This window comes from Heterodontus francisci, chromosome 1, assembly GCF_036365525.1.
Source record: "Heterodontus francisci isolate sHetFra1 chromosome 1, sHetFra1.hap1, whole genome shotgun sequence".
In the NCBI taxonomy this organism is placed as follows: Eukaryota; Metazoa; Chordata; class Chondrichthyes; order Heterodontiformes; family Heterodontidae; genus Heterodontus; species Heterodontus francisci.
The window spans coordinates 38,002,308-38,018,150 of record NC_090371.1 but is presented as its reverse complement, the minus strand read 5'-3'; the positions used below and the strand labels follow the sequence as shown (position 1 = coordinate 38,018,150).

The window sequence follows — 15,843 nt, the reverse complement described above, 5'->3', positions numbered from 1 at the left end:
GGCGATATAGTTCCAAGTCAGGATGGTGTGTGACTTGGAGGGGAATTTACAGGTGGTGGTGTTCCCATGCATCTGCTGCTCTTGTCCTTCGAGGTGGTAGAGGTCGCTGGTGTGGAAGGTGCTGTCTAAGGAGCCTTGGTGCGTTGCTGCAGTGCAGCTTGTAGATGGTACACACTGCTGCCACTGTAGTTGGTGGTGGAAGGAGTGAATGTTTGTGAATGGTGTGCCAATCAAGTGGGCTGCTTTGTCCTGGATGGTGTCGAGCTTCTTGAGTGTTGTTGGAGCTGCACCCATCCAGACAAGTGGAGAGTATTCCATTACACTCCTGACTTGTGCCTTGTAGATGGTGGACAGGCTTTGGGGAGTCAGGAGGTGAGTTACTCGCTGCAGGATTCCTAGCCTCTGACCTGCTCTTGTAGCCATGGTATTTATATGGCTACTCCAGTTCAATTTCTGGTCAATGGTAGCTCCTAGGATGTTGATAGTGGGGGATTCAGCAATGGTAATGCCATTGAAAGTCAAAGGGAGATGGTTAGATTCTCTCTTGTTGGAGATGGTCATTGCCTGGCACTTGTGTGGCGCGAATGTTACTTGCCACTTATCAGCCAAAGCCTGGATATTGTCCAGGTCTTGCTGCATTTCTACACGGACTGCTTCAGTATTTGAGGAGTCGCAAATGGTGTGGAACATTGTGCAATCATTAGCGAACATACCCACTTCTGACCTTATGATTGAAGGAAGGTCATTGATGAAGCAGCTGAAGATGGTTGGGCCGAGGACACTACCCTGAGGAACTCCTGCAGTGATATCCTGGAGCTCAGATGATTAACCTCTAACAACCACAGCCATCTTCCTTTGCGCTAGGTATGACTCCAACCAGCAGAGAGTTTTCCCCCTGATTCCCATTGACCTCAGTTTTGCTAGGGCTCCTTGATGCAATTTTTGGTCACATGCTGCCTTGATGTCAAGGGCAGTCACTCTCACCTCACCTCTTGAGTTCAGCTCTTTTGTCCATGTTTGAACCAAGGCTGTAATGAGCTCGGGAGCTGAGTGGCCCTGTCGGAACCCAAACTGAGCATCACTGAGCAGGTTATTGCTAAGCAAGTGCTGCTTGATGACACTGTTGATGACACCTTCCATCACTTTGCTGATGATTGAGAGTAGACTGATGGGGCGATAATTGGCTGGGTTGGACTTGTCCTGCTTTGTGTGTACAGGACATACCTGGGCAATTTTCCAAATTGCAGGGTAGATGCCAGTATTGTAGCTATACTGGAACAGCTTGGCTAGGGGCGCAGCAAGTTCTGGCGCACAAACCTTCAGTACTATTACCGGAATATTGTCAGGACCCATAGCCTTTGCAGTATCCAGTGCCTTCAGTCGTTTCTTGATATCACGCGGAGTGAATTGAATTGGCTGATGTCTGGCATCTGTAATGCTGGGGACTTCAGGAGGGGGCTGAGATGGATCATCAACTCTTACTTCTGGCTGAAGATTGTTGCAAATGCTTGTGCCTTATCTTTCTCACTGATGTGCTGGGCTTCCCCATCATTGAGGATGGGGATATTTGTGGAGCCACCTCCTCCAGTTAGTTGTTTAATTGTCCACCACCATTCACGGCTAAAAGGTTATTGCAGAAAGTAGGAGCTCATGGTGTAGGGGGTAACATATTAGCATGGACAGAAGATTGGCTGGCTGGCAGAAAACAGAGAGTATGCATAAATCGGTCCTTTTCTGATTGGCAGGTTGTGACGAGTGGAATCCTACAGGGGTCGGTGCTGGGGCCTCAACTTTTCACGATTTATATCAATGACTTAGATGAGGGGAGCGATGGCATGGTAGCTAAGTTTGCAGATGACACAAAGATAGGAACATAGGAAAAAAGGAGAAAGAGTAGGCCATTCAGCCCATCGTGTCTGCCCCGCCATTCAATATGATCATGGCTGACCATCCACTTCAATGCCTTTTTCTCACACTATCCCCATATCTCCTTATGTCATTTGTATTCAGAAATCTGTCAATCCCTGCTTTAAACATACTCAATGACTGAGCTGCCACAGTCCTCTGGGGTAGAGAGTGTCAAAGATTCACAACCCTTTGAGTAAAGAAATTTCTCCTCATCTCTGTCCTAAGTGGATTCCCCCTTATTTTGAAATTGTGTCCCCTGGTTCTAGACTCCCCAACCAGGGGAGTCATCTTCCTACATCTGCCCTGTCTATCCCTTTAAGTATTTTGTAGATTTCAATGAGATCACCTCTCATTCTTTGAAACTCTAGAGAACACAGGCCCAGTTTCCCCAGTCTCTCATCATAGGACAGTCCTGCCATCCTGGGAACAAGTCTGGTAAATCTTCATTGTACTCCCTCTATGGCAATAATATCCTTCCTAAGGTAAGGGGACCAAAACTGCACACAGTACTCCATGTGCGGTCGAACCAAGGTTCTATACAATTGAAGCAAGACTTCACTACTCCTGTACTCAAATCCTCTTGCGATAAAGGCTAACATACCATTAGGCTTCCTAATTGCTTGCTGCACCTGCACCTTAGTTTTTAGTGGTAGGAAAGTATGTTGTCAAGGGTACAGGAGGTTGCAGACCGATTTAGATAGGTTGAGTGAGTGGGCAAAAATCTGGCAGATGGAGTATAATGTGGGAAATGTGAAGTTGTTCACTTTGGCAGGAAGAATAAAAAAACAGAGTATTAAACGGAGAATGACTGCAGAATTCTGAAGTCTAGGTGTTCTAATGCAGGAGTCACAAAAAGTTAGTATGTAGGTACAGCAGGTAATAAAGAAGGCTAATAGAATGCTGTCCTTTATTATGAGAGGAATTGAAAATAAAAGTAAGGATGTTATTCTTCAGTTATACAGGGCATTGGTGAGACCACATCTCGAATACTGTGTGCAGTTTTAGTCTCCTTATTTAAGGAAGGATGTAAATGCATTGGAGACAGTTCAAAGGAGGTTTACTAGGTTGCTACCTGGTATCTGCAGGTTGTCTTATGAAAAAAAGGTTGGACAAATTAGGCTTGTTTTCACTGGAGTTTGGAAGAGTGAGGGGAGACTTGATTGAAGTTTATGAGATCCTGAACGGTCTAAGCAAGGTGGATGTGGAGAGGATGTTTCCTCTTGTGAGTGAGTCCAGAACTAGGGGGCACTGTTTTAAAAGTAGGGGTCATCCTTTTCACAGAATCACTGAATCACAGAATTGTTACAGTGCAGAAAAAGGTCATTCGGTCCGTCATGTCCACACCAGCTGTCTAAAATAACAACTCCCTCAGTTCCATTCCCCTGCCTTCTCCCCATAACCCTGCACATTCATATAACTGGTTAATTCCTTTTTGAATGTTTCAATTGAACCTGGCTCCACCATGTTCTCAGGCAGCGCAGCTCTTTTACCCTCTTGCTCTTTATATATGTATAAAAAGCCTTGGAATTCTCCTTAATCCTGTTTGCCAATGACTTTTCATTACCCCTCTTAGCCCTCCTGACTCTTTGCTTAAGTTCCTTCCTACTGTCTTTATATTCCTCAAGGGCTTTGTCTGTTCCCAGCCTTCTAGTCCTTACGAATGCTTCCTTTTTCTTTTTGACTAGGCTCACAATATCCCTCGTTATCCAAGGTTCCCGAAACTTGCCAAACTTATCCTTCTTCCTTACAGGAACATGCTGGTCCTGGATTCTAATCAACTGCCATTTGAAAGACTCCCACAGGTCAGATGTTGATTTACCCTCAAACAGCCGCCCCCAATCTAAATTCTTCATTTCCTGCCTAATATTGTTATAATTAGCCTTCCCCCAATTTAGCATCTTCACCCGAGGACTACTCTTATCCTTATCCACAAGTACCTTAAAACTTACGGAATTATGGTCACTGTTCCCGAAATGCTCCCCAACTGAGACTTCGACCACTTAGCCGGGCTCATTCCCCAATACTAGGTCCAGTACGGCCCCTTCCCTAGTTGGACTATCTACATATTGTTTCAAGAAACTCTCCTGGATGCTCCTTACAAATTCTGCCCCATCCAAGCCCCTAGCACTAAGTGAGTCCCAGTCAATATAGGGGAAGTTAAAATCACCCACCACTACAACCTTTACATCTTTCCAAAATCTGTCTACATATCTGCTCCTCTACCTCCCGCTGGCTGTTGGGAGGCCTGTAGTAAACCCCCAACATCGTGACTGCACCTTTCCTATTCCTGAGCTCCATCCATATTGCCTCGCTGCATGAACCCTCCGTGGTGTCCTCCCGCAGTACAGCTGTGATATTCTCCTTAACCAGTAATGCAACTCCCCCACCTCTTTTACATCCCCCTCTATCCCGTCTGAAGCTTCTAAATCCCGGAACATTTAACTGCCAATCCTGTCCCTCCTGTCCCACTTTAGCTGCCAATCCTGTCCCACTTTACTGGTGATTGAGTGTAGGCTGAGGGGTGGTAATTGGTTGGGTTGGACCTGTCCTGCTTTTTATGTACAGGATATACCTGGGCAACTTTCTACATTGTTGGTTAGATACCAGTGTTGTAGCTGTACTGGAACAACTTCGCTAGGGACGCGGCAAGTTCCGGAGCACAGATCTTCAGTACTATTTGCTCATTCAGAGAGCTGGTACAGACACGATGGGCTGAATGGCCTTCTTCTGCTGTGCTATAACAATTCAGTGATTCTGTGATTCTGTGATGTCTGACTGAAGGAGTGGGTTATATTGTGGGGTTGGCTAGTAAGGACCCAACACAAGAAGACCAGAACTAGGAACTGGAGTAGGCCATTTGGCCCCTCATACCTGCTCTGCCATTCATTAAGATCATGGCTGATCTGATAGTGGTCCCAACTCTGTTTTCCTGTCTGCTTTGCATAACCCTTGACTCCCTTGTTGATCAAAAATCTAACTCAGGCGTGAATATATTCAATGAGCCAGCCTCCACTGCTCTCTGAGGAAGAGAATTCCAGAGATTAACGATCCCCTGAGAGAAAAAAAGTTCCCCTCATCTCAATCTTAAATGAGAGACCCCTAATTTTTAAACTGTTCTAGATTCCTCCACAAGGGGAAACATCCTCTCAGCATCCACCCTGTCACGTTCCCTCAGCCCCTTAAACGTTTCAGTAAGATCATCTCTCATTCTTCTAAACTCCAATGGGTATAGACCCAACCTGCTCAACCTTACATGCTAATACTAACATGCGAACATACAAATTAGGAGCAAAAGTAGGCCGCTCAGCCCCTCAAACCTGCTCCGCCATTCAACTAGATCATGGCTGATCTGATTGTAACCTCAACTCCACATTCTTACCTCCCCGCGATAACCTTTCACCCTCTTGCTTATCAAGAATTTAACTACCTTTGCCTTAAAAATATTCAAAGACTCTGCTTCCACAGCCTTTTGAGAAAGAGAGTTCCAAAGACTCACAACCCTCTGAGAGAAAAAATTCTCCTCATCTCTGTCTTCAGTGGACGACCCCTTATTTTTAAACAGCGACCTCTAGTTCTAGATTCTCCCACAAGGGGAAACACCCTGTCAAGACCCCTCAGAAACTTATATGTTTCAATCAAGTCACCCCTCACTCTTCTAACTCCAGCAGATACAAGCCTAGCCTGTCCAACCTTCCCACAGAAAACAACCTGCCCATTCCTGGCTAGTCAACCTTCTCTGAACTGCTTCCCATGCACTTACATCCTTCCTTGAATAAGGAGACCAATACTGTACACAATACTCCAGATGTAGTCTCACCAATGCCCTGTATAGCTGAAGCATACCCTCCCTACTTTTGTATTCAATTCCCCTCGCAATAAATGATCACATTCCATTGGCTTTCCTAATTACTTGCTGTACCTGCATACTAACCTTTTGCAATTCATACACCCAAATCCCTCTGCATCTCAAAGCTCTGCAATCTCCCACCATTTAGATAATATGCTTTTTTATTCTTCCTGCCAAATTGGACAATTTCACACTTTTCCCCATTATACTCCATTTGCCAGATCTTTGCTCCCTCACTTAACCAATCTATATCCCTTGTGGCCTCCTTATATCCTCTTCACAACTTACTCTCCTATCTATCTTTGTGTCATTAGCAAATTTAGCAACCATACCTTCAGTCCCTTCATCCAAGTAATTTATATAAATTGTAAAAAGTTAAGGCCCCAGCACTGATCCCTGTGACACACATTGTTACATGTTGCCAACCAGAAAATTACCCATTTATGCCAACTGTCTGATTCCTGTTTGATAGCCAATCTTCTATCCCATGCCAATATTTTACCCCCTAAACCATGAGCTTTTAATTTCTGCCATAACCTTTGATGTGGCACTTTATCAAATGCCTTCTGGAAATCTAAGTACGATACATCCACCGGTTCCCCTTTATCCACAGCACATGTTACTTCTTCAAAGAACTCCAATAAATTGGTTAAACATGATTTCCCTTTCATAAAACCATGTTGACTCTGCCTGATTACTGTGAATTTTCCTAAGTGCCCTCCTTTAATGTCTTTAATAATAGCTTCTAACATTTTCCCTATAACAAATGTTAAGCTAACTGGTCTGTCGTTTCCTGCTTTCTGTCACCCTCCCTTTTTGAAAAAGGAGTTGCATTGGATATTTTCCAATCTAATGGAACCTTCCTGAATCTAGGGAATTTTGGAAAATTAAAACCAACGCATCAACTATCTAAGTAGCCACTTCTTTAAAGACCCAAGAATGAAGTCCATCAGGATCCGGGGACTTGTCAGTCCACAGCTACAGCAATTTGCTCAGTACCACTTCCCTGGTGATTGTAATTTTCTTGAGTTCCTCCCTCCCTTCCATTTCCTAATTTACAGCTATTTCTGGGATGTTATTTGTATCCTCTGTGGTGAAGACCGATGCAAAATACCTGTTCAATAATCTACCAACTCCTTATTTTCCCTTATTAATTGCCCAGACTCACTTTCTATAGGACCAACACTCATTTTGTTAACTCTTCTTTTTTAAATATCTAGAGAAACTCTTGCTGTTTTTATATTTCCAGCCAGCTTTCTCTCGTACTCTAATTTTACCTTCCTTATTAATCTTTTCGTCATTCTTTGCTGATTTTTCTATTCTGTCCAATCTTCTGACCTGCCGCCCACCTTTGAGCAATTATATGCTTTTTCTTTAAGTCTGATTCTATCTTTAACTTTTTAGTTAACCACAGATGGTGGGTCCTCCCCTTGGAATTTTTCTTCCTCATTGTAATATATCTGTGTATTCTGAAATATCCCTTTAAATGTCTGCCAATGCATCTCTATTGACCTATCCCTTAACCTACATTGGCAGTTCACTTTTTCTAGCTCTGCTTTTGTGCCCTCATAATTACCCTGATAAAGTTTAAAATACTAGTCTTAGACCCACATCCTCTCTCCCTCAAACTGAATGTAAAATTCAATCATATTATTGCTGCTGCCTAGGAGCGCCTTCACTATGAGGTCATTAATTACTCCTATCTCGTTGCACAAATGTGGGCGGCACAGTGGTGCTGTGGCTAGCACCGCAGCCTTACAGCTCCAGCAACCCAGGTTCGATTCTGGGTACTGCCTATGTGGGGTTTTCAAGTTCTCCCTGTGACCGTGTGGGTTTCTGCCGGGTGCTCTAGTTTCCACCCACAGCCAAAGACTTGCAGGTTGATAGGTAAATTGGCCATTGTAAATTGCCCCTAGTGTAGGTAGGTGGTAGGAGAGTTGTGGGGATGTGGTAGGGAATATGGGATTAATGTAGGATTAGTATAAAATGGGTGGTTGATGGTTGGCACAGACTCAGTGGGCCGAAGGGCCTGTTTCAGTGCTGTATCTCTAAATAAATAAATACCAAGTCTAGGCTGCTCTCTGGTTGGCTATCCTGAAAACATTCTATGAACTCCTCATCTAGGTTACCTTTGCCCATCTGACTTTGCTAGTCTTTATGGAGATTAAAATAGGGTGGCACAGTGACGCAGTGGTTAGCACCGCAGCCTCACAGCTCCAGCAACGCCGATTCGATTCTGGGTACTGCCTGTGCGGAGTTTGCAAGTTCTCCCTGTGACTGCGTGAGTTTCCGCCGGGTGCTCCGGTTTCTTCCCACAGCCAAAGACTTGCAGGTTGATAGGTAAATTGGCCATTGAAAATTGCCCCTAGTGTAGGTAGGTGTAGGGGAGTTGAGGGGATGTGGTAGGAATATGGGATTCATGTAGGATTAGTACAAATGGGTGGTTAATGGTCGGCACAGACTCGGTGGACCAAAGGGCCTGTTTCAGTGCTGTATCTCTAAATAATAAAAAATAAATTTTAAAAATCCCCCATGATTATCGCTGTACCTTTCTGACAAGCAGCCATTATTTCTTCCTTTATACCCCATCCTACCATGTGGTTACTGTTAGGGGGTCTGTACACCACTCCCACAAGTGACTTCTTGCCTTCATCATTTCTCATCTTGACCCAAGCTGCTTCTACATCCTGGTTTCCTGAACTTAGGTCATCCCTCTCTATTGCGCTAATACCATCATTAATTAACAGAGCCACCCACCCCTCCACCTTTTCCTAGCTTCCTGTCCTTTCTAAATGTCATGTACCCTTCAATATTCCAGTCCCAATCTATGTCATTCTGCAGCCATGTCTATGTAATGGCTATCAGATCGTACTTATTTATTTCTATTTACACTATTAGTTCATCTGTTTTGTTTCGAATGCTCGTGCATTCAGATACAGAGCCTTTAACTTTGTCCTTTTATTATTTTTGTAACCTCTAGCCTTGTCTGCTGATTTACTCTTAAATTTGTACGCACTGTCCCTTCCTGTCACGGTCTGTTTATCATTTCCCATATTAATACCGTTCTCTCTTGCCTTGTCCCTACTCTTCGATTTACCTCATCTTCTCAAACTTGATCCCTTTCATCATAAGACAACCCCTTCATCCCAGGAATCAGTCGAGTGAACCTTCTTTGAACTGCTTCTAATACAATTATATCCTTTCTCAAGTAAGGAGACCAGAATTGTACACAGTACTTCAACAAAGGCCCTGCACAGCAGTAGTAACAGTTCCCTACTTTTATACTCAATTCCCCTTGCAACAAATGCCAACATTCCATTTGCCTTCCTAATTACTTGCTGTACCTGCAAGCTAACTTTTTGTGATTCATGTACCAGGACATCCAGATCCCTCTGCACTGTAGAGTTCTGCAATCTTTTCTCATTTAAATCGTGCACTGCTTTTCTATTCTTCCTGCCAAAGTGGACAAGTTCACCTTTTCTCTAATTATACATGATCAGCCAAACGTTTGCCCACTCACTTAACCAATCCAAATCCCTTTGTAGACTCTTTTAGGGGAATTTTATGCTCTCCCCTGTGGCGTGTTTGGAGGCAGGGAGAGCATGAAATCGGGTGGGATGATGGGGGGAAGGGGACACTGCCACCTTCTCGCCTCCACAAAAAAAGCCTTTGACAAGGTTCCTCATGGCAGACTGGTACAAAAGGTGAAGTCACACGGGATCAGAGGTGAGCTGGCAAGGTGGATACAGAACTGGCTCGGTCACAGAAGACAGAGGGTAGCAGTTGAAGGGTGCTTTTCTGAATGGAGGGCTGTGACTAGTGGTGTTCCGCAGGGATCAGTGCTGGGACCTTTGCTCATTGTAGTATATATAAATGATTTGGAGGAAAATGTAGCTGGTCTGATTAGTAAGTTTGCGGACGACACAAAGGTTGGTGGAGCTGCGGATAGTGATGAGGATTGTCAGAGGATACAGCAGGATATAGATCAGTTGGAGACTTGGGCGGAGAAATGGCAGATGGAGTTTAATCTGGACAAATGTGAGGTAATGCATTTTGGAAGGTCTAATGCAGGTGGGAAATATAAAGTAAATGGCAGAACCCTTAGGACTATTGACAGGCAGAGAGATCTGGGAATACAGGTCCACAGGTCAATGAAAGTGGCAACGCAGGTGGATAAGGTAGTCAAGAAGGCATACGGCATGCTTGCCTTCAGCTGTCGGGGGCATAGAGTATAAAAATTGGCAAGTCATGCTGCAGCTGTACAGAACTTTAGTTAGGCCACACTTAGAATATTGCATGCAATTCTGGTCGCCACAGTACCAGAAGGACGTGGAGGCTTTGGAGAGGGTACAAAAGAGGTTTACCAGAATGTTGCCTGGTCTGGAGGGCATTAGCTATGAGGAGAGGTTGGATAAACTCGGATTGTTTTCACTGGAACGACGGAGGTGGAGGGGCGACATGATAGAGGTTTACAAAGTTATGAGTGGCATGGACAGAGTGGATAGTCAGAAGATTTTTCCCAGGGTGGAAGAGTCAGTTACTATGGAACATAGGTTTAAGGTGCGAGGGGCAAAATTTAGAGGGGATGTGCGAGGCAAGTTCTTTACACAGAGGGTGGTGAGTGCCTGGAACTTGCTGCCGGGGGAGGTGGTGGAAGCAGGTACGATAGCGACGTTTAAGAGACATCTTGACAAATACATGAATAGGATGGGAATAGAGGGATATGGTCCCCGGAAGTGCAGAAGGTTTTAGTTTAGGCAGGCATCAAGATCGGCGCAGGCTTGGAGGGCCGAATGGCCTGTTCCTGTGCTGTACTATTCTTTGTTCTTTGTTAATATGTTACCCCTGACACCATGAGCTCCTTTCTTGTGTAGTAACCCTTGATGTGTCGCTTTATCGAATGTCTTTTGGAAACCAAATGCATCACATCTACAGGTTCCCCTTTATCCACCTTGCTTGTTACGTCCACAAAGAACTCTAGCAAATTAATCAAACACGATTTCCCTTTCACAAAACCATATTGGCTCTGCCCGATCGTATTGTCATTTTCTAAATGTCCTGCTATCCTCCTTAATAATGGATTCTAACATTTTTCCTACGACAGATGTTAGACTATCTGGCCTATAGTTTCCTGCTTTCTGTCTCTCTTCTTTCTTGAATAGAGATGTTAACATTTGAGATTTTCCAATCTGCTGGGACCTTCGCAGAATCTAGGGAACTTTGAAAGATCACAATCAATGCATCTACTATCTCTGGAGCCACTTCTTCTAAGACTTTGGGATGCAGGCCATCAAGTCCAGAGGACCTGTCAGCCTTTAGCGCTAATAATTTTCCCAGTCCCTTTTCCCTAGTGATTGTGATTGTTTTAAGTTCTGCCCTCTCTTTTAACTCTTGCTTTTCAAGTATTCTTGGAAGTTTTTGTGTTTTCTACAGTGAAGACAGACACAAAATAACTGTTCAATGCTTCTGCTATTTCTTTGCATCCCATTATTAATTCCCCAGTCTCACCCTCTAAAGGACCAATGCTCACTTTTGTTACTCTTTGCCTTTTTAGATACTTGTCGAAACTCTTACTACCTGTTTTACATTTCTAGCTAGCTTTTTCTCATACTCTAATTTCTCCCTCCTTATTTTTTTATTCATCCTTTGCTGGTTTCTAAAATCTGTCCAATCTTCTGACCTACCACTAATCTTTGCAGCATTGTACACCTTTTCTTTCAATTTGATACTATCCTTAACTTCCTTAGTTATCCACGGATGGTGCATCCTTCTCATAGAGTCTTTCTTTCTCAATGGAACATATCTCTGTTCTATCATGTTATGATCAATGTTGCCAAGAGGCTCCTTTAGTATGAGATCATTAATTAATCCTGTCTCATTGCACATTACCAGTTCTAAAATAGCCTTCTCCCTGGTTGGATCTAGAACGTACTGCTCTAAGAAAAAAACACTCTATGAACTCATCTTCCAGGCAGCCTTTGACAATCTGATTCATCCAATCTATATGTAGATTAAGATCACCCATAATTATTGCAGTACCTTTCTTACAAACGCCCATTATTTCTTTCTGTATACTCTGTCCGACAGTGTAGCTATTGTTATGGGGCCTATAAACTACTCCCACAAGTGACTTTTTCACTTTGCTATTTCTTATGTCTACCCAAACCAATTCAACATCCTAATCTTCTGAACTGTAATTTCTCACGACTGTACAAATGTCATCCTTAATTAACAGAGCTACCCACCACCTTTTCCTAGCTTCCTGTCCTTCCAAAATGTCAAATACCCTTGAATATTCAGGTCTCGGCCTTGGTCACCTTGCACCCATGTCTCTGAAAAGGCTATCAGGTCATACATATTTATTTCTACTTATGCTATCAATTCATCCATTTTATTACAAATGCTTCATGCATTCAGATACAGAGCCTTTAATTCTGTCTTTTTACCATTCTTGCAGACTCTGGCCTTATCTGCTAGTGGACTTTTCAGTTTTTACACTCTGTCCCTTTGTGCCACACTCTGGTTATCATTATCGATCTTGCTACCCTGTTGTCTTGCCTTATTCTTTCTCTTCAATTTATCACATATCGCCTCACGTGATCCTTGCCCCACCCCCGCACTATTTAGTTTAAAGCCCTTCCTACTGCTCTTGTTTTATGACTCACCAGAAAACTGGTCCCAGCATGGTTCAGTTGAAAGCCGCCCAAACGGTAGAGCTCCCACTTTCCCCAATACTGATGTCAGTGCCCCATGAATCAAAATCCATTTCTCTCACACCAATCTTTGAGCCACGCATTCAACTCTCTAATTTTATTTACCCTATGCCAATTCGCTCGTAGCTCAGGTAGTAATCTAAAGATTATCACCTTTGTGGTTCTGAGTTTTAATTTAGCCCCTAGCTGCTCATAATCCCTATGCAGAATCTCTTTCCTTGTCCTATCTATGACGTTGGTACCCACGTGGACCACGACAACTAGATCCTCCCCCTGCCACTGCAAGTTCCTCTCCAGCCCTGAGGATATGTGCCGAACTGGGCAGGTGACACAGTCGTCTGGACTATCACTCTCAGCTGCAGAGAACGGTGTCTATCCGCCTGACTATATTGTCCCCTACTGCCACTACATTTCTATTTATTTCCCCAACTTGAAAGGCTCCCTGCACCATGGTGCCATGCTCAGTTTGCTCACCCACCCTGCAGCCCCTGCTGTCGTCCACACAAGCTGCAAGAACCTCGAATCTTTTGGACAATTGCAAGGGCTGAGGCTGCTCCAGTGCTGCCTTCTCAATCCCCTTACCTGCCTCACTTGCAGTCACACACTGACCACAGACCAAATCAGAAGACCCTAGCCTAAGTGGTGTGACTGCCTTCTGGAACAAAATGTCCAGGTAACTTTCCTCCTCCCTGATGCAGCGTCGTGTGTGAAGCTCATTAACTCTGAGCCAAAGTTCCTCAAGACACAAACATGAACTGCAGGTGTGGTTGCCATGGATCACACTGCTGTCCAACAGCTCCCACTTACTATAGCTGCAACACATCACCTGCCCTTCCATCCTTATTGTGTTTTAATTAACAAATTAATTAATTATTTTCCTAATTAGATTTTAATTAATGCCTTTAGTCCTGCTTGTGCTTATATTCAGGTCCATTGTTCCCTGAAGGTGGCAACGCAGGTCAATAGAGTGGTCAAGAAGGCATACGGCATGCTTTCCTTCATCGGACGGGGTATTGAGTACAAGGGTTGGCAGGTCATGTTACAGTTGTATAAGACTTTGGTTCGACCACATTTGGAATACTGCGTGCAGTTCTGGTCGCCACATTACCAAAAGGATGTAGATGCTTTGGAGAGAGTGCAGAGGAGGTTTACCAGGATGTTGCCTGGTATGGAGGGCGCTAGCTATGAAGAGAGGTTGAGTAGATTAGGATTATTTTCATTAGAAAGACGGAGGTTGAGGGGGGACCTGATTGCGGTGTACAAAATCATGAGAGGTATAGACAGGGTGGATAGCAAGAAGTTTTTTCCCAGAGTGGGGGATTCAATTACTAGGGGTCACGAGTTCAAAGTGAGAGGGGAAAAGTTTAGGGGGGATATGCGTGGAAAGTTCTTTACGCAGAGGGTGGTGGATGCCTGGAACGCGTTGCCAGCGGAGGTGGTAGACGCGGGCACGATCGCGTCTTTTAAGATGTATCTAGACAGATACATGAATGGGCAGGAAGCAAAGAGATACAGACCCTTAGAAAATAGGCAACATGTTTAGATAGAGGATCTGGATCGGCGCAGGCTTGGAGGGCCGAAGGACCTGTTCCTGTGCTGTATTTTTCTTTGTTCTTTGATCTTAATATTTCTATTAATGTGATATTTATCCCAATTATAATTCTCTCCTTTAGATAAGGGAAGAAGAGAAAATACTTACCAACCAATCAATTACCTTCTTTCCTGTTACGTCATGCTTCAATTTTCTTTAGAATGTTCTGAACCCACCGATTCACTCCCGCCAGCTCTTCAAACTCTTGCTACTGTCTCTAATTTACCCTCTATTTCTGGAATATTCTTACTTGCCTGCCCACCTAATTAATGCATCCGAGCTTTAGCTCTGTCAGAGCAGCACCTCCTCCTTCACTGCACCGAATTGTCAAGCTCACACTCTGCTGTAAGCTGTTACTTTCGTCCCTGCCTAACCAGATGTAGGAAACAAAGGTCCCACAGGATCAATTACTGTGCTTCCCTGTTACATTTCCTTTCATCCACAGAGTTCTAAGACCCTCGGTTACCCCCACTACCCCCCCACCATTCCTCCCCACAACCTATCCAAATAGTAGGTTGTCACTCTGATTTTCCACTGGGCACTTGGGGAGGGACGCCTCTGTTACACCTCTGCAAGTGTGGGCAGCTCCCTCCTATTATCAATAAGACCTTCTCCCTGGGCTATGGACAGTGTTAACGGTTTCTCCAGTGGCAACATAGCAGGGGGACCCTGAAGTCTCAGCCCCCATGACTGGAATATTGCCCACAACAGGGACTGGATGGGAACAGGGAATAAGTCAAAGTCCGAGATATGGTGGATAGACGAGTGTTATCTTGTGGCTAGAGGACATCACTGAAGCAAAGACACAGAATGTAAGGGGCGGGGGGAGGGGGGCTGGTGGGGGGTGGTGGTAGGAACCCGATTAACATGTTGTGAGCTAGATGAGCCTAAATGACAAGTGACAGAAGAAATAGTTCCAGGAATTATCCTTTACCTTAGCAAGTTGGAACATTTTGTTCAAAGTAACCACCGAGTGGGTTTTATGCCGCCCAGCCACAATACAGATGATGCATACAGGAACGTCGTCCTCCTGACAGTAAAGCTTGAAGTCTTCATTGTGCTTGGAGCAATTTGTGTTCTGAGTGAAGCCTTCATCCGACATGGTTCTTTAAGGCTACTTTCTCTGTGCAACTATTCAGGTTGCTACTACACAAGGAGCTTCCGCGGATTCTTTTGCTGTTGCGTGTTCTCTGCACAGTTAGCATAATGTATCCACATTCTCTGCCCTTCCGTTCCCCTCTGATAAAAGTATTTCTGCTATTTTTATAGCACTAAGGAAGACAACAAATTGCTACTTCTGTTTGCAGGATGCTTATACTGTCAGAAAGCAGAGTGGGAGAAACACCAACTGGTAGAAATTTGTATGTCTTTGTTTTTCGAGTGTAAGACAAGTATGAAGCGTACCAACTTAACCATGTTGTCTTCTCTGTGATGTCTGATGTGCACAAGTGATTGTCTCACTGCTGAATTCGTGGGGACTACTTTTTATAAGCTTCCTAGGCAGGCTCCTAAAACACGGATTAGGCGCACCCTTCTCGTCCGCAACAATCCAGGATTCTTCAGAGGTCCCCCCCCCCCCACCCCCAGCATGTTCGTCACGGAAAGGTAAATTTTTTTAGATTTTTAAAAATCTTTCTGTGGAGCCAGGAGGAGCGGGAGTACCCCCCCCAACTTCACAGCCCTGGTGAACGCATCCCAGCCCCATTGCCTGATGCAGTAACCCCACTGCCACTCCCAGGACTTAACTGGGGCCAGGAAGACTGCCTGTGGAGGTCCAGTAAGTT

At 44.4% G+C, this 15,843-nt stretch overlaps 1 protein-coding gene across 1 annotated transcript in view; it reads right to left on the bottom strand.

Moving 5' to 3' along the window:
* LOC137376078 (E3 ubiquitin-protein ligase TRIM39-like) overlaps positions 1–15,161 on the bottom strand; it is an 86,538-nt gene extending 71,377 nt beyond the window's left edge. The window contains exon 1 of the mRNA XM_068044505.1: positions 14,994–15,161. Coding sequence (XP_067900606.1) covers positions 14,994–15,161 — 168 coding nt within the window. The remainder of the gene's footprint in view (positions 1–14,993) is intronic.
* Positions 15,162–15,843: the final 682 nt, after the last annotated feature.